The sequence below is a fragment of the Narcine bancroftii genome, chromosome 2 (genome assembly GCF_036971445.1).
Source record: "Narcine bancroftii isolate sNarBan1 chromosome 2, sNarBan1.hap1, whole genome shotgun sequence".
Lineage (NCBI taxonomy): Eukaryota > Metazoa > Chordata > Chondrichthyes > Torpediniformes > Narcinidae > Narcine > Narcine bancroftii.
The window spans coordinates 275513540-275536629 of record NC_091470.1 but is presented as its reverse complement, the minus strand read 5'-3'; the positions used below and the strand labels follow the sequence as shown (position 1 = coordinate 275536629).

Here is a 23090-nt window from a genome sequence, read left to right as displayed (position 1 = left end):
CTCTTCAAATTCTTTCAAATAATTATGCACCCCTGATCATTGGGTATGCCATTCTGCCAATCTGTTCCATTTCCTCAAGATCCTGATCAGGGGCATATCTAGGGTATGACATGTGCACCACTTAAAGGGGGACACCACTGAGCAGTTTCTGCCCCTGGCGGTCTCCTTCATCACCCTGTGTCACCGGTGGTTCCCCCAACTGGTACCCCCCCCCCCCACCCCAACCTGGCCAACATACAAAGAACACACACCTCTTCTCCGCTCTGTCCATCATTCGTTGCCCTCCCGTTCGCTCTCAACTTATTAAAAGGCCAAAGCCAAATATAACGTGGCAGCCAGCTCTCGCGAGGCCTCCTTATTGCCGTTTATTTTGACACATGGAATGTAAAAGTTTAGCTACCCCTGCCATTAGGCTCTATTTTCAGTAGATACACTCCAGTTCCTTCCACCAATCTAGATTATTTCCCTAAATCTTTCTTAAATATCAGAATCACTCACAATCTTATTTATTCTTCAGGGAACAATTGCAGCTGCTTCAGTTTATCTACAAACACCCCCACCCTGATTCATTTTATAAATCTCTCCTGCATCCTAATTAAAGCTTTTGACATCTTCCCTGAAGCTTGGTGTACAGAAATGGTTATGGCCAGACCATGTTTAATAGCTCAGTGTGATTTCATTTGCATTGTGTTCACCTTATACAAAAAAAATTGAAACGGTTGTTCTCTTTTCCCTTGTAGTCTGCAAGTCACATTGCTTCAAACCCTAAAGCCAATGCTAAAATGAAAAAGGACAACATGAGATATGCTACTTGGGCAGCTAGACAGATCAACAAGGCTTATCAGGTGAGTCAGATTGCAACAAGCTTTTAACTTAAGGTTTAGCCAGTTCCTTTCAGCCTTAGTTGCCATGAAGTACATTCAAAATGCACCAGGGTTTATAGATCAGTTGGATGTAATTGGGGAGCACGGTGTTATGGACCAAAATGGCCAGTTACCTTGCTGTATGTCTAAATTTAAATTTGAAGACCAGTTGGGTGGAACATGATGCATTGGCAAAAGGATAATGGTTTGGATTAGAGTACAGTTTGACTTTTGGCTTATTCATTACTTCTGAGAAGCTTGTTAAGGGCTGTTGAGGTGTTCTACAGTAAAATGCAAAGGAGAATATGTCACTCATTCTTCCCTCCTGGAACATTTACATCTTCTTCAATGTCCTCGAGTGAAAAGCAGAAGTAACTTAACACCATCCCAGGGTTCTTGCAGTGTATATGTTAACTGTTGTTGGATCTCAATCTACGTTTGTGATGTTGTAGAAAACTTGCATTAGAAGGCTTGAGGTACATTGAGCTTCAGTGCAAGGAATAATCTCTTCTGCCCAAAGTCCATGCCAACTAATTTGACATTCTAGGCTAGTCCCATTTGTCTGCATTTGGTCCATATCTTTTAAAATTTTTATATTCACATCTGTCCTATAACCTTCCCATCTATCCAAATGTCATGGAGTATTGCAACTGTGCCAACTTCTGCAGATACAGAGTGAAAAAGTTACCCGTTAGGTCCCTCTTAAACCTCTCCTTTCTCACCTCGCACCGATGTCCTCCAGTTCTAGAATCATGTACCCTGAGAAATAGACTGTGGACATGTTCTGCATGTCTGATGGACTAGCAAGCCCTTTGCAAATGGCGTATGCAGCAACTTTTACACACTGACTTTGCAGAGTTCAAAGGCATACATATTCCAAGCCAGGCTGTTTTTCCTGGCTCACTGACAAGTTCACTTGCATGCATCATATTGTTACTTTGTTTCTTGTGTTTGTTTCGGTGAGTATTTCTCAATATTACATGCAAACTTCAATCTATTAACACTTGAGAATGTACAACTTGTTGGAAAGCTTCCTGGACTTTTAACTTTACCACTAAATGCTCATTTTCATTTTTAGAATTGGTTGGCACCATGTGTTTGGAGGATGCCAGAGGATGGCATGTTCGGATGCCTGCTTACATTTTGCTCATACCTTGATAAGAGCTCAAACCTGAAACATTGGTTATGTATCTTTATCTTTGCAACATCAAGTACAGTAGTTCCCCCTTATCTGCAGGGGATATGCTCCCAGTGGATGCTTGAAACCACAGATAATACCAAACCCTATATATGATATGTACCTATGATAAAGTTTAATTTATAAATTAGGTACAATTAAAAGATTAACAACAATAACTAATAATAAAATAGAGCAATTATAGCAATATTAAAGAAGAAAAGGTTAATTTGAATACAAGCACAGGGATACCATGACAGTCTATCTAATTAACTAAGACAGTTACTAAGTGACTAATGGGTGGGTAGTGTATACAGTGTGGATACGCTAGACAAAGGGATGATTCACATCCCAGGCAGGATGGCGTGATATTTCATAACACTACTCAGAACGACACACAATTTAAAACTTATGAATTGTTTATTTCTGGAATTTTACATTTAATATTTTTGGACCACAGTTGACCATGGGTAACTAAAACGGTGGAAAGTGAAACCGCTGTACACTGTTTGACCTGCTGAATTTCTCCAGCATTGTGTTTTTACTTAGCATTAGTCCATTGTACCTTGAAAGTAGCATCACAGGTAGATTAGTTGATCAGAAAAGCTTTCAGTACATTGTTCATCAGAGAAATGAAGTTGATAGGTCATGTGGCAGTTGTATAGACATTGGTAAGGCCTATTATGAAGTATTGTGTTCAGTTTTGGTCACTGTGCTATAGGAAAGATGTTGTCAAGCTGGAAAAGGTGCAGAGAAGATTTATGAAGCTGTTGCTAGGACTCAGGGGCCTGACCATAGGGAGAGATTGAGCAGGCTAGGCCTTTGAGTCCAGGAGGATGAGATCACATAGAGGTGTACAAAATCAAGAGGGGAATATATTTGGTGAACTCAGTCTTTTCCCCAGGGAAGGACAATCATTAACCAGAGGGCATGGATTTAAAGTGAGGGGGGAGAGATTTAACAGGAACCTGAGGGGTATCTTTTTTTACATAGAGGGTGGTGGGTGTATGGAACAGGTTGCCGGAAGAGATGGTTACTATTGCAATGTTTAAGAAAAAAATGGATGGAAACATGGATAGGATAGGTTTAGAGGAATATGGTCCAAATGCAGACAGGTGGGACATTTTGGTCAGTTGGGCTGAAGAGCCTGTTCGTATGCTGTATGACTCAATTACTGTGTGCAAAAAAGGGAGAATGCATTTTTGAATGATACTCGATTGCTGAGACTTGCTGTATTCCATGAAATTGTATGTTTGGCACCCAATATTGTTTTGAATTTCTAGAGGGGCTGCTAAAATGAAAAATATGTGGCTTGAAATTTTAAATGTGCAAAAGTATTGGCATATTACTCTTAGATATTTCTGGCCAACAGCAGTCTTCCTCTCAATATCCGTGTAGCATCAGATATCACATAGGAAAAGTCTGACACAGGCTTCTTGGAACATTCATTAGTTTTTATGGAACATGAAAAAAGCCTTATCATATATAGGCATGTCGAAGTCAAGTTTTGGGGACTACTTTTTAGGGTCAAATTTGAGGGGCTAAAATTTGATACTATTTTTGAGGGGCTAAAATTCACAAGATTCCAAAAAAACTGTGTCAATAGCATAAGTCCAAATAATCTCTAAATGGATAAAGAACTAAAACACAATGAATTAATGTAATAATGCGTAGTCTGTGCATCAAAACTACCATAACACTATGCCACAACTTGACTGTTACCTGCTCACATCACAAAAATTTTAAGCACAATTTCATATTCAAGACTACAGTATCATTTTTTTTACTGCATTTTTGTTTTTAATGCATCAGAAGCCACAAATTATCAGAATCAATTACGATAATAAAAACAAAAAGTAATTACTAATAGTAAGTTTTTGTTGACCATATGTGTACAAAAAAGTAAAGTAAACATTTACTCTAATAAAGCTTTCAAGCACAAGGGTTCATTCAACATCTTCAACGTCGAAAAAAGCATCGTAATCATCAGGACGAATGAGGAAGTCGGGGACACAACTCAGTCGTCATCGAGGGCTCAGTAGGGGAGAGGGTCAAGAACTTCAAATTCTTGGGTATCAACATCGTCAAGGATTTGTCCTGGAGCCTCCATGTCAATGCAATTACAAAGAAGGCTCATCAGTGGCTTCTCTTTATGAGGTGTTTGAGGAGATTCAGTATGTCTCCGAAGACTCTTGAAAACTTGTATAGGTATACTGTGAAGAGCATTCTGGCTGGTTGTATCACTGTCTGGTACAGAAATGCCATCGTTCAGGACAAGAAAACTCTAGAGGGTTGTTACCTCAACCTGTGACATCATGGGCATCAGACTTCACTCCATTGAGGACATTTATCTGAAGGTGTGTCTTAAGAAAGCAGCCTCTATCCTCAAGGATCCTCACCACCCATGATAATGAGGGAAGCAAGGGATGAGATTGCTGAGGCCTTGATAGAGATCATTGCATCACCTTTAGGGGAGGTCCGAGAAGACTGGAGAGTAGCCAGCAATTTTTCTTTGTTAAGACAGTAGGGACAAGCCAGGAAATTATGGGCCAGTTAGGGAGGGAAATTGTCAGAGATGATAGTAAGTGAAATTTGCTTGCATCTGGGGCACCCTGGACTTGTTCAGGAAAGGTAGCATGACTTTGTGCAGAGAGGTAATGTGTAACAAACAATGTTGTTTTTTGAGGAGGTACGGATGGCTGATGAGGGTAGGACAGTAGATGTTGTAAACCTAGACAATAGTAAAGCTTTCCACAAGGTTCTTCATTTTAGGCTTATCCAGGAGATTAAGTCACATGAGATCTGCAGATGGTTGGTAAGTTGAATACAAAACTGGCTTGGCTATAGAAGACAGGATTTTGGCACAGGGTGTTTCTTTGTCTGGAGATCTGTGACCAGTGGTGTTCTTCAAGGCTTGATGGTGGAACCTCTGTTTTTGTGCTACTTGCAAACTATCTGGATGGAAATGTAGGTGACCTGAATGCAATAAAATCCCATGTCTGGCATTTACTGGAATTGGTCGATGCTGGTTGCTTAAAACTCACTCTTACAATGCCTCACTAATACATCTGCATTAAGAATAAACAGTTTAAAATACAAAAATACCACACTGTACTTAAACTGAACAAACTTCATGATGACAAATAAGAAAAGAAATGTGGCATGGTTCAATTGGGGAAAGCATACAGCATGTGCTCCATTGCAAGCCAATCACAAAAGAACACATTTATGTACACGACCCACACATACTCCCAATTTCCTACTGCACTTAATTCTGAGAAGATATGGAGAAGGAACGATTCAGAATTACCAAAGTGTCTCTCTACTCAGCAACTTTGTGCCAATGCCCATGAGGAGGACTTTCACTTCCAACCTGTCCAGGCACAGCTCAGGAGAGCCACTTACCGCCCCACCCCCCCCCCCCCCCCACTACCCTCCCGCCTCCAACTCTGATCAAAGTCCAGATGGATTCAACATTTTATTGATCCATCACTCTTGCCTTCCTTGATCTGTGGGTGGGCCTCGACCCCAAGTATCAAAATATTACGCCCCAATGTCTGGACCAATGTTTGACAATGTCGAGGTGTTGGAGCTCTCACGCTAACTGCACATGAGATCCTGCAAGCTTTGCATGGTTTCATCCATGGTGGTCCTCATCTGCCACCTCCTTCCAGCTGCTCCTGATCATGGCATCTGCCCAGTTCTCAGCACTCCCAAAGAAGAGGTCAGGCCCAAAAAGTAGACTGCTTTTTACTTCCTATGGATGTTTCATGACCTGCTGAATTTGTTCAGCACTTTTATATGTTGCAATAGATCCCAGCATCTGCAGATTTGAATGTGTTTACTGTGTTGCAAGTTAAGCAGGAGTGGGAGGGGAAGGAGGTATCTAGAGATAGGCTAGGAGATGTCTGCATCAGGAGTGAAGGGGTGTTAGCCATTTTAGATTGTATCAGGGTGGTTAAATTTCCTGGTCCATCCACCAAATGAACCAGATCAGGTCATCCCAGAAAAATGTGGGAAGGCAGGAAGGAAATTGTTGGGACCATGACAGACATTTTTAACTCATCGCTGGGAAGTTCTGGAAGATTGGAAGATGGCAAATGTGCCGTTATTTAAAAAAGGCCAAAAGGTAATCCGGGTAAAGACAGACCTGTTGGTCTGGTGTGTGTGGTTGGGAAACTGGAGGAGAGGACTCTGACAGATAGAATCTATCAAAATTTGGGTTGCCAGGAGAAAATTAAGCAGATTTAGCACAGCTTTGTGCGTGGGATATTGTGTCTCATGAACTTGAAGATGTAACAAAGGTGGACAAGATCAAGATAGTGGATATTATTTATATAGATTTTAATAAAGTGTTAGACAAGTTCCTACATGATATGGAAATTTTGGGTACGTGGGATAAGAAGCCAACAAGCCATTGGATAAAAAAATTGGCTCAGTGATAGGAGTCAGAGAGTGGTGGCAGAGGACAGTTTTATAGACTGTTGAACCAATATCAGCAGTGTCACAGGGTTTGTTACTAAGACCCCCTTGATTTTTGTAGTTTACATAAATGATTTGGCAGGGATTTTTGGCAAGGTGAGCATTGAATGGAAGAATTGGGACATCATGTTGAAGCTATTGCAAGTCATTGGTAAAGCTACACTTGGAATTTTGTGTGCAGTTTTGGTCACCTAACTCAAGGAAGACTATTGTAAAGTTTGAAAAGTATAAAAGAGGTTACGAAGTTGTTGCCAGGATTAAGGAAGTTGAGTTAGCGTGTGAGACTTGACAAACTAGGCCTGATTTCCTTTAAGTGTAGGGTTAGGGTTTAATGATAGCCAGTTTCCAAGAGGGGGAGAATCTAAGATGACAGGACATAACTATAAGTTGAGGAGAGTGGGATTTAGAAGAGGTGTAAGTTCTTCACTCAGAGGGTGATGGGAACATGGATCGAGCTGTCAGACAAAGTGCTGGAGGCAGGGGTGTTAGCTTCACTTGAATAACTATATGGATTGAGATGATTAGAGGGGTATTGGCCTTATGCAGGCAAGTGGGACAGAAGCAGGAGGGTCTGTTGTTTGGCATGGACAAGCTCAGCCTGTTTCTGTTGTGTAGGACCCTATCCAACACCATCTCAGTGGTAAATCCACACAAGGCAACGTGATTAACTGTTTCATTGCTACTCCAGTGTGACTGGAGAGCTGGAAAGCTGTTTCAGCTTTCTGAAACAGTAGCCCTCAACAACAGAGATAGCAGGGGCTTATGTCAGGTTTGGTAAAGCAATGATGTCAATCTCATTTGAAAAGCTCAGACTCAGCAGTAGGAAACTGGGCAATTGAGGTCAAGTGACACAGGCCTCATTATAAAAGTGAGGGACTGTGTATTGGAGTAGTCATTGGAGGAATGGGATGAGTCAGCTTGGTAAGGCTTTGGCTCAACAGGCTTCGGCGAGCAGGTGGTGCAAGAACTGAGGTAATGACATCCCAAATGAAGAACAAAAAGAATGCCACAGGTAGGCGCAGGTAAGGGCAGGTTTTATTTATTTATATTTTTTCCTCTAATCAAAACCAATGGGAATGGCAAACAAGGCATGGGAATGCTCCTCTTGCAGAATGTGGGCTGTCAGTGAAGCCAGCAGTATCCCTGACGACTTCATCTGCAAGAAATGCATCCAGCATCCTTACAAACCAAGTTAAGGAATTGGAGCTGGAGTTGGATGAACTCCAGGTCATTCTGGAGGCTGAGGGGGAAAATAGGCAGGAGTTAGAGGGACGCAATCAGACCTTGGAGGCAAGGGGAGGACAGCTTGGTGACAGGAGAGGGCAAGGGAACAGGCAGTCAGTGCAGGGCACCCCTGTGGCCATTCCCCTCAATAGCAAGAATATCATTTTGTATACTTTTCTGGGGGGGGGGGGGGCGGGCAAATGTGAGAACCCACCAGGGACAAGCCACGGTGTTCATGTCTCTGGCATGGTCTGGTTCTGTGGCTCAAAAGGGAAGGGAGGAGAAGAGGTGAGCTGTTGTGATTGGGGATTCCATAGTTAGGGGAACAAATAAGTGATTCTGTGAAAGAGATAAAGTATCATGGATGGTATGTTGCCTTCCTGGTGCCAGGGCCCGAGATAGCTCGGATCGAGTTTATGGGAGGTAGAGTGTGCAGCCAGATGTCATGGTCCACGTAGGAAGCAGTGACTTGGTACGAAAGGTGATGAGGTCTTGCAAAGAGAGTTCAAGGAGTTAGGCACAACATTAAAAAACAGGATCTCTATGGTTGTAATCTCAGGATTGCTACATGTGCAACATGCTAGTGAGATTAGAAATAGGAGTATAATGTAGCTTCCATATGGCTAAAGACATGGTACGGGGGAGGGGGAGGCTTCAGGTTTCTGGATCATTGGGCTCTCTTCCAGGAAAGGTGAGACCTGTTCCAATGGGACATTTTGCATCTGAACTGGAGGGGGACTTATATCCTTATGGGAAGGTTTGCTAGTGCTGCTCTGGGAGGCTTTAAACTAGATTTGAGGGGGGTGGGGACCAGAGTGCCAGAGCAGAGAGAGGAAGTGAAGGAGAAAGGATGATGTGAAAATTGCATGTAAAATTAGAAGTCAAAGGGTTGTATGTGGTGTAAATATTCTCAGGTGCATCTATTTCAATGGCTTTCAAACTTTTTCTTTCTTTTCATATACCACCTTAAATATTCCCTATGCCATAGGTCCTCTATGATTAGTAAGGGATTGCTTAAGTGCATCTATTTCAATGGTTTTCAAACTTTTTCTTTCCATTCACATGCCACCTTAAGTATTCCCTATGCCATAGGTGCTCTGTGATTAGTAAAGGATTGCTTAAGGTGGATGTGAGTGGGGGAAAAAGTTTGAAAACCACTGTTTTAATCGTACCTAATGGACTCATTATGTGCACGGTTTCATAACTCCAAAGGAAATGGGCCAGTGACAATTTTTATCAAGCAAAATATTTCAGTAACAATTGGGTCTAGAGCAGTGGTTCTCAACCTTAAGTAATCCCTTATTAATCACAGAGCACCTATTGGCATAGGGATTACTTAAAGTAGAAAGGAAAAGTTTGAAAACCACTGATGTAGGTTCTATTTCAATGCAAGGAATATTGTAGAAAAGGCAGATGAGTTGACAGGAATTATGATATTGTGGCCATTAGTGAAACAGTTGCAGGAGGAGCAGGACTGGCAGCTCATTGTTCCGGACTTGCGTTGTTTTAGCCATAATAGGGAAGGGGGAGGAGTAGCATTGCTCCTCAGGGAAAATATCATGGCTGTGTCAGACAGGACAGACCAAAGGGCTCATCTTCTTAGGCTTTATGGGTGGAGCTGAGGAACAGGAAGGTATGACCACAATTATGGGATTGTATAATTGTATTATAGACCATCCAATAGTCAACGAGAAATGAAGGATCAAATCTGTAAAGATAGATCAGACATAAAGTTGTGATAGTAGGAGATTTTAACATTCTGCATATTGACTGGGACTCCCATACCATAAAAAGGCTGGATGGCTTGGAGTTTATCAAATGTGTTCAGGAGAATTTTCTAAATTCATACATCATGGTACCAACTAGAGAGAATGAAATACTGGGAATGAGACGGGACAGATAACCATATAACCATTTACGGAGCGGAAACAGGCCATGTTGGCCCTTCGAGTCCGCACCGGTTCACTGATTTTGTGCGCCCTCTTCAGGCATTGGTCCCGGTAGATCTTCATTCAATAACGATGGGCGAATTCCATGCAGGTGGAATCAGATAAGTTACAGGCAATTCTTGTACTGTGCACAGAAGTTAACATTAATAAAGTTCACCAGGATTTGGTGCCTAATGACAGAAGTATGTGTAGGGGAAGATTTTGGGTCCAGTGATCATAATGCCATTAGTTTCAAGTTAATTATGGAGAAGGATAGGTCTGGGCCTCAGGTTCAGGTTATCAATTGGAGAAAGGCCAATTTTGAGGAAAAGAGAAAGGTTTGGACTGGGACAAGTTGTTTTCCAGCAAGGTTGTGTGAGTCAAATGAGAGTACAGAGTTTGTATGTTCCTGTTAAAGGATTAAAGGAAAAGTTTAATGGCACAGGGAACCTTGGTTTTTAAGGACATTGGGGATCTGGTTCAGTAGAAGAAAGAGATGTATAACAGATAGAGGCAACATGAAATAAATAAGGTACTTGAGGAGTATAAAAAAATGTAAGAAAAAACTCAAGAAAAACCAGGAAGGCGAAAAGAAGACATGAGGTTGCTTTGGGAGATAATGTGAAGGAAACTCCAAAGGGCTTCCACAGGTATATTAAAAGCAAAAGAATAGTAAGCGACAAAATTATCTCCTTGAAGATAAGGGTGGTTGGCTATATATGGAGCCAGAAGAGATGGGGAAGATCTTGAATAGGTTTTTTGTATCAGTATTTACTCAGGTAACTGGTACAGAGTTGATGGAAGTAAGGAAAACAAGCAGTGAGGTCATAGAACTGATACAGATTAAAGAGGAGAAGTGCTTGCTGTCTTAAAGCAAATGATGGATAAATGCCCAGAGCATGACAAGCTATACCCTTGGATCTTGAAGGAGGCCAGTGTAGAAATTACAGGGGCTTTGGCAGAAATATTTAAAATGTCTTTAGCCACAGGTGTGGTTCCGGAGGATTGGAGGGTAGCTCACGTTGTTCTGTTGTTTAAAAAAAGGATCCAAAAATAATCCTGGAAATTATAGGCCGATGAGCCTGAGTAGTATGTAAATTATTTTGAAGGTGTTCTAAAAGATTGGATATACAAGTATTTGGATATCCAAGGACTGATTAGGGATATGGCTTTGTGCATAGTAGGTCCTGTTTAACCAATCTGAGTTTTTTGAGTATTGTTACCAGAAAGGTTGACAAAGGAAAGGCTGTGGATGTTGTCTACGTGGACTTTAGTAAGGCCTTTGACAAGGTCCCATATGGGAGGTTAGTCAGCAAGGTTCAGACATTCAGTATTCATGGTGAGGTATTCAACTGGATTTGACATTGGCTATGCGAGAGAAGTCGGATAGTGGTGGATAATTGCTTCTCTGACTGGAGGCCTGTGACTAGTGATGTGCCTCAGGTTTCGGTGCTGGGACCATTGTTGTTTGTTGTCTTCCGTATGTCAATGATCTGGATGATAATGTGGTAAATTAGATCAGCAAGTTTGCAGATGACACTAAGATTGGAGGTGGTGTGGACAGTGAGATTGCAGAGGGAAAAATAGTCTGAAAAATGGCTGATGGAATTTAATGCAGACAAGTGTGAGATGTTGCATTTTGAAAGGACATACACAGCACTGAGGAGTGCAGTAGAGCAGAAGGATCTGAGAATATAGATACATAGTTCCCTGAAAGTGGTGTCACAGGTGGATAGGGTTGTAAAAAGAGCTTTTGGCATCTTGGCCTTCATAAATCAAAGTACTGTGTACAGGTATTGGGATGTCATGGTAAAGTTGGTGAGGTCAAATTTGGAGTATTGTGCAAAGTTTTGGTTACCTTTGTACAGGAAAGATATCAATAAGATTTAAAGAGTGCAGAGAAGATTTACAAGGATGTTGCCTGAACATCCGGAACTGAGTTATAGGGAGAGGTTAAACAGGTTAGGTCTTTTTCAAGGTTCAATATTTAATCTATTGTCATGTAATAAAAACAGTGTCGTATTACATGAAATTGGTTTTGTGTGCTGTATGGCAGACAGATTTGCCATTGACAGAAATTCCCTGAAGAAAGAGAAGCAAAAGAGAGTTCTGCCTCCACCCACCCCCCCCCCCCCCCACAAGAATCAGAATGTCCATGGATTCATCTCCAGTGCTCCTACAGCCTCCAGAGCCACACAGCATCCAGTCCAAATCATTAGCTGCCCGAGCTCCAGATCCGAACCTCTGTTATGATTAGGGACCCTTCAGCGCCCTTGGCACCCTCTCATATCTCAGATATCCCTTCAGCCAGTTCAAGCCAGTCCCAGGAATCTGCAGTTTGGTGCAAGACATTGACCACATTCTCCAGCAGCCTACAGCCTCTGTGGATTCCTTGCCTTATGTGGTTCCTTCAGCCACAGAACCCCTTGCTGGTGTGCTGCTGTGATCACCGTTCTGTGGGTCCACTCTTCATCTCACATGAGAAGTGATCGCCTCATTTTCTGGTACCTTGTGCCATTCGTCCGCTTCCCTGGAGTTTGCAACCCCTCGTGGCTACTGACGATGATAGGCGCCGCCATCTTGGGCACAGACCTTGCAGGCGTGGGATTTTAAATAAAACTGCTGTTGGCTCATTTAATGGGCCATTCAAAGCCTCAGTGGAGCTGACAGCAGTTGGACTGGGTGGTTGGACCCCATGGGAACTCTGTGACTTTGCTCTCCACTCTCCATAGGTCCACAGTGCTGGCATTACAACCACCATATTTATTTTTCCTGGAGCGTAGAAGAATGTGGGAGATTTGATTGAAGTATTTAAAATTGAGAGGTATAGACAGAGTAAATGTAGGTGGGCTTTTTCCACTGAGGATAGGTGAGATACAAACTAGACATGGGTTAAGGATGAAAGGGGGAAAGTTTAGAGGGAATCATTACAGGAACTTCTTCATAGAGAGTGGCGGGAGTGTGGAATGAAATGTCAGCTGAATTGGTGAATGTGGGCTCAGTTTTAACATTTAGGAAGAATTCGGAAAAATACATGGATAGAGGGGTTTGGAGGGCTGCGGACTGGGTGCAGGTCAGTGGGACTAGGCAGAAAAAATAGTTTGTCACAGAGTAGAAGGTCTGAAGGGCCTGTTTCTGTGCTATAATGTTCTATGGTTCTATACACCTCTACAATGACCCATTTTAGTGCTGATTCCACCAGTATTTTCCAGGAAATGCATCACAGCAGGTTCCTCTAACACGATTCACTAATAGATTGGGATAGTAGTGATGTCCCCAGCTTCACCAATCATAGAACACTTCCCTGAAACCTTAGAGCCACCCTTAGATACAAGATCCTCAAGCCCCTCAAATCAATCAAGCTTTTTAATTCTGGTTACTCAAACAGAAAATACTCTGGCTTCTCGCTGCATGTGTCTAATGTGGTTTGTCAAATCTACCAACATTAGGTTACATAGTCTGTTCTCCACCTTCGATCTGAGTGCACACTATCATAGCCTTTTATTTAGGTCCTCACAGAGCCAAACCTTCAGTAAAAATGTATGTTAATGCATCTACTTTGAATATAATTACATACATTATTCAGATTTTATTTAAATCTTAGCTCAAGTTTATGCCCATTCAGGGCATCACATATTAAGGTGGATGTAAAATGCAGATATGCTAGACTGGCTCCAGGGATAGGAGGATTCTTAGAATCAGGATTTATTTCATGAACAAGTCATGAAATGTGGCGTTTTGTGGCAGCATCATAATGTAAACATACATATTATAACCATCTTATGACATCACTATAAAAAATAAAATAATAAAAACAATAATAGAGCACAAAAAGTAAGGCAGTGTCTTTGGTTCATTGACTATTCAGGAATCTGTTGGCAACAGGAAGAAGTGGTCATCTTTAGGCTCCTATACCTTTTCCCCGATGTTAGCAGAGTGAAGGGGACATGGCCTGAGGATAGAGGCTGTTTTTTTAAGACACCGCCTCATGTAGATATAATCGATGGAGTGAAGTCTGGTGCCTATAATGTCACAGGCCGAGTTAACAACCTTCTGGAGTGTATTTTTGTCCTGAAAGTTGGCTCCTCCACACCAGGCAGTGATGCAACCAACCAGAATGCAATCCATGGTACACCTGTAGAAGTTTACAGAAATCTTTGGTGACATACTGAACCTCCTCAGACACCTCACAAAGTATAGCCACTGGTGAGCCTTCTTTGTGATTGCATCAACGTGGAGGCTCCAGGACAGATCCTCGAAGATGTTGACACCCAGGAATTTGAAGTTCTTGACCCTCTCCACTACTAAGCCATTGGTGACGACTGGGTCGTGTACTCCTGACTTGCTCCTGAAGTCCACAATCATCTTGGTTTTGTTGACGTTGAGTGCAAGGTTGTATTACACCATTCAATGAGCTGATCTATCTCCTTCCTGTATGCTTACTCATTGGCATTTGTGATTGTGCCGACAACTCTGGTGCCATTGGTAAACTTGTAGATGAATGTGGAATTGTGCCTGGCCACACAGTCACAAACAGAGCAAACCTCTGTCTTACCTTGGAGAAGAATGGTTTAAAAGGAGGTTGAGTGGATGTATTCAAACATTGATCTCACAGGCATGGAATGGCCAACTTAAAATATAAGGAAAGAGAAGCAAAGATGAGAAATATGACCAGGAGTTCATAATCTGAAATGGTAGTGGAATCAATTCAGTTGTGGTGTTATTAAGGTAATGTGAAGAATTTGAGAGAGGGGCAGATTGGATTGATCGAATATGTGTATCAAAACCTCAGTTTGTGCGATAAGTGGGATGGTTCACTAGCAATGGTCTTTCCTGACTTTTACATTTAAAACAATTTTCATCCACAGAAAAATGTTTAAATATAGTTCAAGAATAATTAAGCAAAGTTTGACACTTATTAAATACTAGGACAGGGTGCCTAAAGTTCAGTTCAGGAGACATAATTTAAGAGCATGGGAAGTGTAAGTAACTGAGAAATTTGGGGAGGGAATTTCAGAGGTTAGGAACTTGGCAACTGAAGTGTGGCAGACAGAGAAGGCAATAAAGTTGGTAATGCATAAAAATCTAAATTTGGTGTTCTTGCCACTGCTCTTTCATAAGAACATTACAGCACAGAACAAGCCCTTTGACCTGTGATGTTGGGCCAACCAATATATACCTACTCCACAACAATCTAATCCTTCCCTACCTCACACCTACCACCTTCTACTTTTCTTACATCCATGTGTTTATCTAAGAGTCTTTTAAATGTCCTTGAAATTCAGTGGGATCCTTTGGTCATAGTTTTATACAATTTTATGGATTCAGTTTCTACAAGGAATGCATACGCACGTGAAGTAAGTTGCATTCATTTTCTGTGGTTGTTAGTTTAGTTTTAAAGTTGAATTGACTTTGACAGCAGCACAGACTAATTGCTGCTACAGAGGTGGATTGTTATCAGAGTGGTGCAAGGACTGCTTTCACAAAATTACAAAACTTTTGTCTCCTCAACAATTCTCTCGTGCCAAAATTCACGAGGGACCTTCAAATTGCTTCTGAATATTGTACCTTATCCATTTGTACTAAAACAGTCATTGAAGCAATTGATTCTACCAAGTTCTACAGCTTGATTTTTTTTCCATTTAAGGCATTGTGAAGGATGGTTTCAAAGGTGATCATTTCAAAGGTGACCTGGTCATTTCACCAATGCCTTTTACCACCACTCTTCTCTGCCTGGCACCTTCCACCACCACCCTTCTCCACCTGGCAGAACTTGTCCTCACCCTTAACAATTTTTCCTTTAACTTATCCCACTACCTCCAAATTAACCCGCTTGGGTTTCAACTATGCCTGCCTGTTTGTGGGTTTTGTGAAGAAAAACATGCTACAAGTCTACACAGGCAAGACCCCCTCCCCCAACTCTTCCTCCAGTACATCGACGACTACATCGGGGTGGGGTTGTGCACCCGTGATGAGCTCGTTAATTTCGCAGCCAATTTCCACCCGAACCTCAAACTCACCTGGTCCATCTCCGATGACTCTCTCCCTTTTCTGGATCTCTCTCTGACTCCATCTCAGGAGACAAGACTCTCCACTGGCATTTATTACAAACCCTCCAACTCCCACAACTACCTGGACTACACGTCCTCGCACCCTGTCCACTGCAAGGACTCCATCCCCTTCTCTCAATTTCTCCGTCTCCCAAGATGAGGTCTTCCAGTCCAGAGCCTCTGAAATGTTTGCCTTCCTCCACCACTATTAACTCGGCCCTCACCTGCATCTCCTCCATTCCCCACTCATCTGCCCTAGCCCCCTACCCCCAGAAACAATAAACACAGAATTCCCCCTCATCCTCACCTACCACCCCACCAGCCTCCGCATCCAACACATTATCCACAGGAATTTCCGGCATTTACTACAGGACCCCACGACCAGACACATTTTTTCTTCTCCTCCCTGTCAGCCTTCCATAAGGATGTTCCCTCCGTGACTCCCTTGTGCACTCTTCCCTTCCCACCCATCGTCTCCCCACACCCCCCCCCCCCCCGACACCTTCCACTGTGGTCATAACCATATAACCACTTACAGCACAGAACATGCCAGTTCGGCCCTACTAGTCCATGCCGTAACAAATCCCCACCCTCCTAGTCTCACTGACTAACACCCAGTCCATACCCCTCTAGTCCTCTCCTCTCCATGTAACTATCCAGTCTTTCCTCAAATGTAACCAATGATCCCCCCTCAACCACGTCTGCCGGAAGCCCATTCCACATCCCTACCACCCTTTGCGTAAAGAAATTTCCCCTCATGTTTCCCTTATAATTTTCCCCCTTCAATCTTAAACCATGCCCTCTAGTTTGAATCTCCCCCACTCTTAATTGAAAAAACCTATCCACATTTACTCTGTCTGTCTCTTTTAAAATCTTAAACACCTCAATCTTCTACGCTCCAGAGAAAAAGGCCCTAGTCTGCACAACCTTTCCCTGTAACTCAAACCTTGAAATCCTGTCAACATTCTCGTGAACCTTCTCTGCACTCTCTCTATTTTGTTTATATCTTTCCTATAATTTGGTGACCAAAACTGTACACAGTACTCCAAATTTGGCCTCACCAATGCCTTGTACAATTTCATCATAACCTCCCTACTCTTGAATTCAATACTCCGATTTATGAAGGCCAACCTTCCAAATGCCTTCTTCACCACACCATCTACCTGAGTATCATCCTTGAGGGTATTATTTACCATCACTCCTAAATCCCTTTGTTGCTCTGCACATCTCAAATAGCCTACCATTTAATGCATATGACCTATTTAGATTTGCCTTTCCAAAATGTAACACCTCACACTTATCTGTATTAAATTCCATCAGCCATTTCTCAGCCCACACCTCCAGCCTTCCTAAATCACCTTTTAATCTACGGTAATCTTCCTCACTGTCCACAACACCACCAATCTTTGTATCATCTGCAAACTTGCTTATCCAATTCTCCACCCCTACTTCCAGATCATTAATATTTATAACAAACAATAGTGGACCCAGGACCGATCCCTGTGGAACTCCACTAGTCATCGGCCTCCAATTGGACAAACAATTTTCTACCACTATTCTCTGACACCTCCCATCCAACCATTGCTGAATCCATTTCACTACCTCCTTATTTATACCTAATGCCTCCACCTTTTTTCCTCTATAGGAGGTGTAATACCTGCACCCACACCTCCTCCCTCACCACGGTCCGAGGTCCCGAACAGACCTTTCAGGTGAAGCAACACTTCACCTGTACCTCCAAAGAACTCATTTACTGCATCCGGTCACCCTCTGTGGCCTTCTCTACATCAGACAGAGAGACTGGTTGCAGATTAGGAAATCGCTTCTCCCAGCACCTCCTCTCCGTCTGCATCAAAGACGACCTCCCCATAAGCCAAACATTTCAATTCTAAGTCACAGTCTCAAGCCTACATGTCTGTCCATGGCCTTTCACACTACCCCACCCTGACCACCCGCAGATTGGAGGAACAACACCTCATTTTTCATATGGGCACTCTCCAATCCCAGGCCATGAACATTGAGTTCACTGCATTCCACTTATCAGCTTGCTCTTCCCCCCCCTCCCCCCCCTTTAACTAGTTATTCTAGTTCCTACTTCCTTTCTCTCGCTACCTAGCCTAGACTCCTCCCCCCCATTCCTGCAGTCCTCCCCACCCCTCCACCTATCATCCCTCACCACACCCCCTTTTGATTGGACATCTTTCATGTTCCGCCACACCTTGATGAAGGGCTCAAGCCTGAAATGTTGGTGATGTATCTTTACCTTTGCTAGATAAAGGCATTGTTTGACCTGCTGAGTTTCTCCAGCATTTGTGTGTTTTTCCACGTAACCACAGTGTCAACAGAATCCTGTGTTTTACCTCACCAATGCCAATGGTTATTGATTATTGGTTTATGGACAATCACTCCTTACCCCACTGATTTATTTCCAAAGCTGATCATACAGTTTCTCATTTTACTTCAAGGGCATTACAATAATTATCCCGTTTCACCCTTTTCTGGTGCTTGAAATCTATGAATTGGTATCCTGTTTAACTGAATGTAATGCCGATGAATTATGAAAAAACAAAAATGATTTATAAGGATGCATCGCACATTAACCATAGGCTAGCTACGTGACCAGAGCAGAAATATCTTTTCTCCATTCCACTTTGAAGATCAGAAAGAATTTGGTATTGGCCCAGGCTGCTGCATCAGTTACACATTTATAACATGCAGGCTGAGCTTTACAGATCCTTCGTTGACCATTGTATAATCATAACAGTTAAACTCATCAGAAACTAATCAGTTCTATCAACATAAGGACTTTATTATTACTGATACTGCATTAAATTAACTTCATGCTCATAACTATAAATCAGAAAATCAGTGGCGTGGTATAAGTATAAAGTATGAATGTTTAAAAGTGGCAGTAGCTTGGAGGATAATTGTTTTCAAATGGGGCTTGTATACGAGTCAATGGGATGTTGCTTTATTGCTCTTTCTCTCATCTGGGTGACCTGGTTAACAACTATTTAGTTGAAGTAGTCACTTCTTTATACATCATTAGTATTACTTTTTCTCAAGAATCCATTGGGGAATTGTAATTTTGAAAACTGATTCCAGTTTTTTTTTTCAGGCTAGGCTAGCAATCCATTTCTTTTCCTGAAGTAATATTTTATGTGTAATAATACACTGGAATGTTTTCAGAAATTCTGACCAGTTTTTAACCCAGTAATATATTTGTTTTCCAATAGCCCAATGTGCAACTTTGAAAGCTCACTTTCCCATCCACTCCTCACAGCGACTGGGTTGGTTCCAGAGGCAAACACAAGAACCTGGAGTCACTCAGCAGGTCAGACAGCATCCATGGTAGAAATGTCAGTCATTGTTTCCAGTGTGGGTCTGCAGAATGAGGACCTATACCTCATTCCACCTGCAATTTCACTGGAAATGAGCTGAAGCAAAGCCAAAGGTAGGCAGTGTTACAACAATAGTGAACAATAGTTGAGTGAACGTGGAGCAACAGAGGATGAGGGGTGACCTGATACAGGTGTACAAGATGATGAAAGACATTGATTGCATGAATGGCTAGAGGCTTTATCCTAGAGCTGAAATGACTGACACCAGGGGACATAGTTTTAATGGGCTTGGGAATAAGTACAAGGGGGGGGGGGGGTATGTTCATCACACAGAAACTGGTGGGTGCTTGGAATGTGCTGCAGGCAATGGTGGTGGAGACAGATACAATTGGATATTTTCAAGGCTCCTGCGATATGGACGTAGAACTGAGAAAAATGGAGGGTTATGCAGTAGGGAAATTCTGGGAAGTTGATCAAGTAGATTATAATGTTGGCACATCACTGGGCCAAAGGATCTGTACTGTGCTGTAGATATCTATGCTCTGTTTCTATGTTCTAATAGAGGCATGGGATAGGGATGTCAACTGAGGCTCAATTGTATACTGAGCTTGTTGATACTGACCAGGAAGGGAAATGCAATCAATGGAAAGGTCAGTGGTGAACAGTCTTCAGATGCTGGACAACTGGAGAAACACACAAATCATTGGAAGAACTCACCAGAACAGGCAGCATCTATAGAAGGTAAAAGATAGTCATCATTTCAATCCAAAACCTTACATCAGAGATAGCAAGAAATGGGCAGGTGCTTGATTAAAAGAGGAGGAATTCAGGTTGGCAGGTAATGGTTGAATGCAGGGGGAAGAAATGGAAAAACAAGTAAGAAGAAGCAGAGGGCTGAGGAAGGTCCACTCTGATATGAGGAAGTGAAGGAGGTTGGGAACTGAAAGAAGGAAGGTGTGGATGACGGTCAGGGAGGGGTAAAAAGAAAGGAGGAGGAGAGTTAGGGGAAAGCTAGGGGAGTGGTTACTAAAAGTTGTGGATATTGATGGTGTCACCCATACTGTTCTACCTCCAGCACTCTGGGTTCATATTTCTGATCCATACCCACAGAACTCCATTATCAAGCTTCCACTGCTAGTGTGATGAGATCATTGAACCTGGCCCCAAACCTTGTGTGCAACAAGTTGAGGGAATGGAACTTACCACAAACCATATGAGAGCTAATAATCCATATAACCATATAACCATTTACGGAGCGGAAACAGGCCATGTTGGCCTTTCGAGTCCGCACCGGTTCACTGATTTTGTGCGCCCTCTTCAGGCAATGGTCCCGTTCTTCTTCTTCTTAACCAGGGTGAATGGGCCTTCTAAAATTTGATGACCAATATTTTGTAATGTGATTTTAACGTGGTTCACTTGGGACTGTGATCTGATTTAAGTCCAACACATGTTGTTGGGCCCAAATGTCAAATGTTCAGACCCTATATTGTGCCAAATGTTCATTGGTTAGTGATTCTGTGCCCTCTTTATCGGTTCTATTAGTTATGAATCTTACAGTGCAGATGAAGCACTGCAACATGTTGGGCCTGTAATTAGTTTCTCCCTGAAAAATATTTAACAAATTTCGCCTTTGAATATTGATGAAGTTGTGAGAAAAAAGTCAAAGGCTCCCAAGGGAGAATGTTTCCTCAACCAGTGTGACTGTTTCCCTGTAACAGAGTAATCCGACAGATTTTGCCATGATTTTAAGATTTTTTTTCAGATAGCAATAGTGTGTTGATTAAAGCAATAATGAGGTAATTAATTAAAGCAGTATGAATTCATAGGCTCCTGCAAGCTTGGTCATAAAAGGAGGGAGTGTATTAAACCTGGAAAGAGGTAAAATGATGGAATGGTTCGAAGAGGTAGTTCAGGAGATTAGAAATGTTTCAATTGAAGGGACACCAACCAGATAAACTCAAGGATGTTCAAAAAGCCAGAATTGGAGGTTCACCTGTATCTTGGAGTGTTTTGAATTAGAGATTTCAAAAAAACCAAGGGGCCATTTGAAGATTTTAATATAGGTACAATGCTTGACAATGGGAAAGATAAATATGTCTTTTAATAATACAGCAACATGAATTTCTGAAGATGTTTTAATGCAATCAAATATCTTTCATGGCTTCTATCACTGCCAGCTTATCTGGAATTTGAGAATGATCATGTAGTCAGATACTGTTTTAGAAAAGTGCAGATGTGAATAATATTTAAGCTTTTTCCATGTATCTTCAGTCTTAACATTTATTGTTCCGTAACTTAGTACCAATAAGCCAACAGAGTTTATAGATTTTGGCTCAGCCTTCTGTGTCAGTTTTATGCATAATCTTCATTTCCTGTTTTGAAGTTTATTGGCATCCTGCAGCTTATCTCGGTTTATAAATTGCATGGTCGTGTTATAAATGTTTGTATTGGTTGAAATTTGTAACAGTATGTAATCACATCAATAGCACTTCAGTTGCACTACCTCTCAATATTCTGTCACTGGCTTCTTGCTTACTGCAATCTGTGCGCACACAACCAAGTTGTCGAAGAGCATTACAAAGAAAACATCAAAGCTAGAAAATCTTGTTAGGTGGCTATATATTAGTTGTGAATCTTGTGGACTTACCTTTGTCCAGAAGTCATCATTAAAGTGCCAAATGGTTTGGTTGGATTCTGGCCCCAGCATTCCAGCCAACTTGATGTCTGAGCATTTCTCTGATTCCTTGTAGATTGTATGTGTTAAGCATGCCTTTACATATAGTAGAGTTTTTGGCTCCATGTGTTCTGCCTTCGAACCAGAAGGGAAAGGCAGTGCTACAAGTTGAGAGGCGATTCACATAATCCCCAAAAAAGTTGTTTGCAGCTACAGCATGATATCAAAAGGCAAATGAGGATCATTGCAAGAGGGATTAAATTTTAGAGAAGGGAGATTCTGCTGCAACTTTACAGGGTACTGATGAGGCCATGGCTGGAGGACTGTGTCCAGCTCTGGTCTCCATCCTTGAGGAAGGTGGTGCAAAGATGATTCACCAGGTTGATGCCAGAATTAAGGGGATGTTTATGAGGATAGATTGAATAGTCTGGGACCATTCTCATTAAAGTTCAGAAGGATGTATGAAGGGGGTGGAAGTTATAGAAACATAATATGAAAGGAATCAGTAAGATAACAACAAGGAGGTTGTTTCCACTGCAGGTGAGATTAGAACATGGGGACATTGACTTACGATTTGGGGTCATAGATCTGAGTCTGAGATGAGGAGGAGCTGCTTCTCCCATGGTGCCATGCAGTTTAGAACAGGCCATTCAGCCCAAACAGTCCATGCTGACCAACATGAAACTCCGGACTAATTCCATTTGCCTGCATTGTTCTATATATCTCCAAGCCTCTCCGATCCACAAATCTGTCCTAATGCTGTTTGAATGTTGTTATTGCGCCTGCTTCTGAAGTTTCTTTTGACACTTCAGTGCAGATGTGGGCCACCCTTTGAATGAAAAAGCTGCACCTCAGCTCCCTCCTAAATAGTTCCCCCATCACCTTAAGCCTGTGCCCTCGAGTTCTAGAATCAACTACTCTGGGAAAAAGACTCAACATTCACTTTATCCATGCCCATATTGATTTTGTATATGTGTACAAGATCACCCTTGAGCCTCCTTCACCTTAGAAAATAAAGACCCAGTCTATCCAACCTCTCCCTATGAATCAACCCTTCTATTCTCAGCATTATACTGGAGATGAATCTCCTCTGCACCCCTTCCAATTTATTAGTGTTCTTCCTATTGCTGGGCAAACAGAACTGCACATTGATATCACCAATGAATTGCGTGATCCTAACTTTTATACTCTATGGCCCTCCCAATGAAGGCCAGCATGCCAAAAGCCCTTTTCCCCACTTTATTCACTTATTGCTACTTTTATGAAATTATGCACCTGTATCCCTTGATATATGTTCTACAACACCCTCCTTGTAAGTCCTGCCCTGGATTGATTTATTGCTTGTCGAGTT

At 42.1% G+C, this 23090-nt stretch overlaps 1 protein-coding gene across 3 annotated transcripts in view; it reads left to right on the top strand.

The window, feature by feature from the left end:
- Positions 1–23090, top strand: part of emc2 (ER membrane protein complex subunit 2) — a 164845-nt gene that overhangs the window by 125915 nt on the left and 15840 nt on the right. For all 3 annotated transcript variants that reach the window (XM_069920986.1, XM_069920987.1, XM_069920984.1), the window contains one exon: positions 741–845. In XM_069920986.1, coding sequence (XP_069777087.1) covers positions 741–845 — 105 coding nt within the window. The remainder of the gene's footprint in view (positions 1–740; positions 846–23090) is intronic.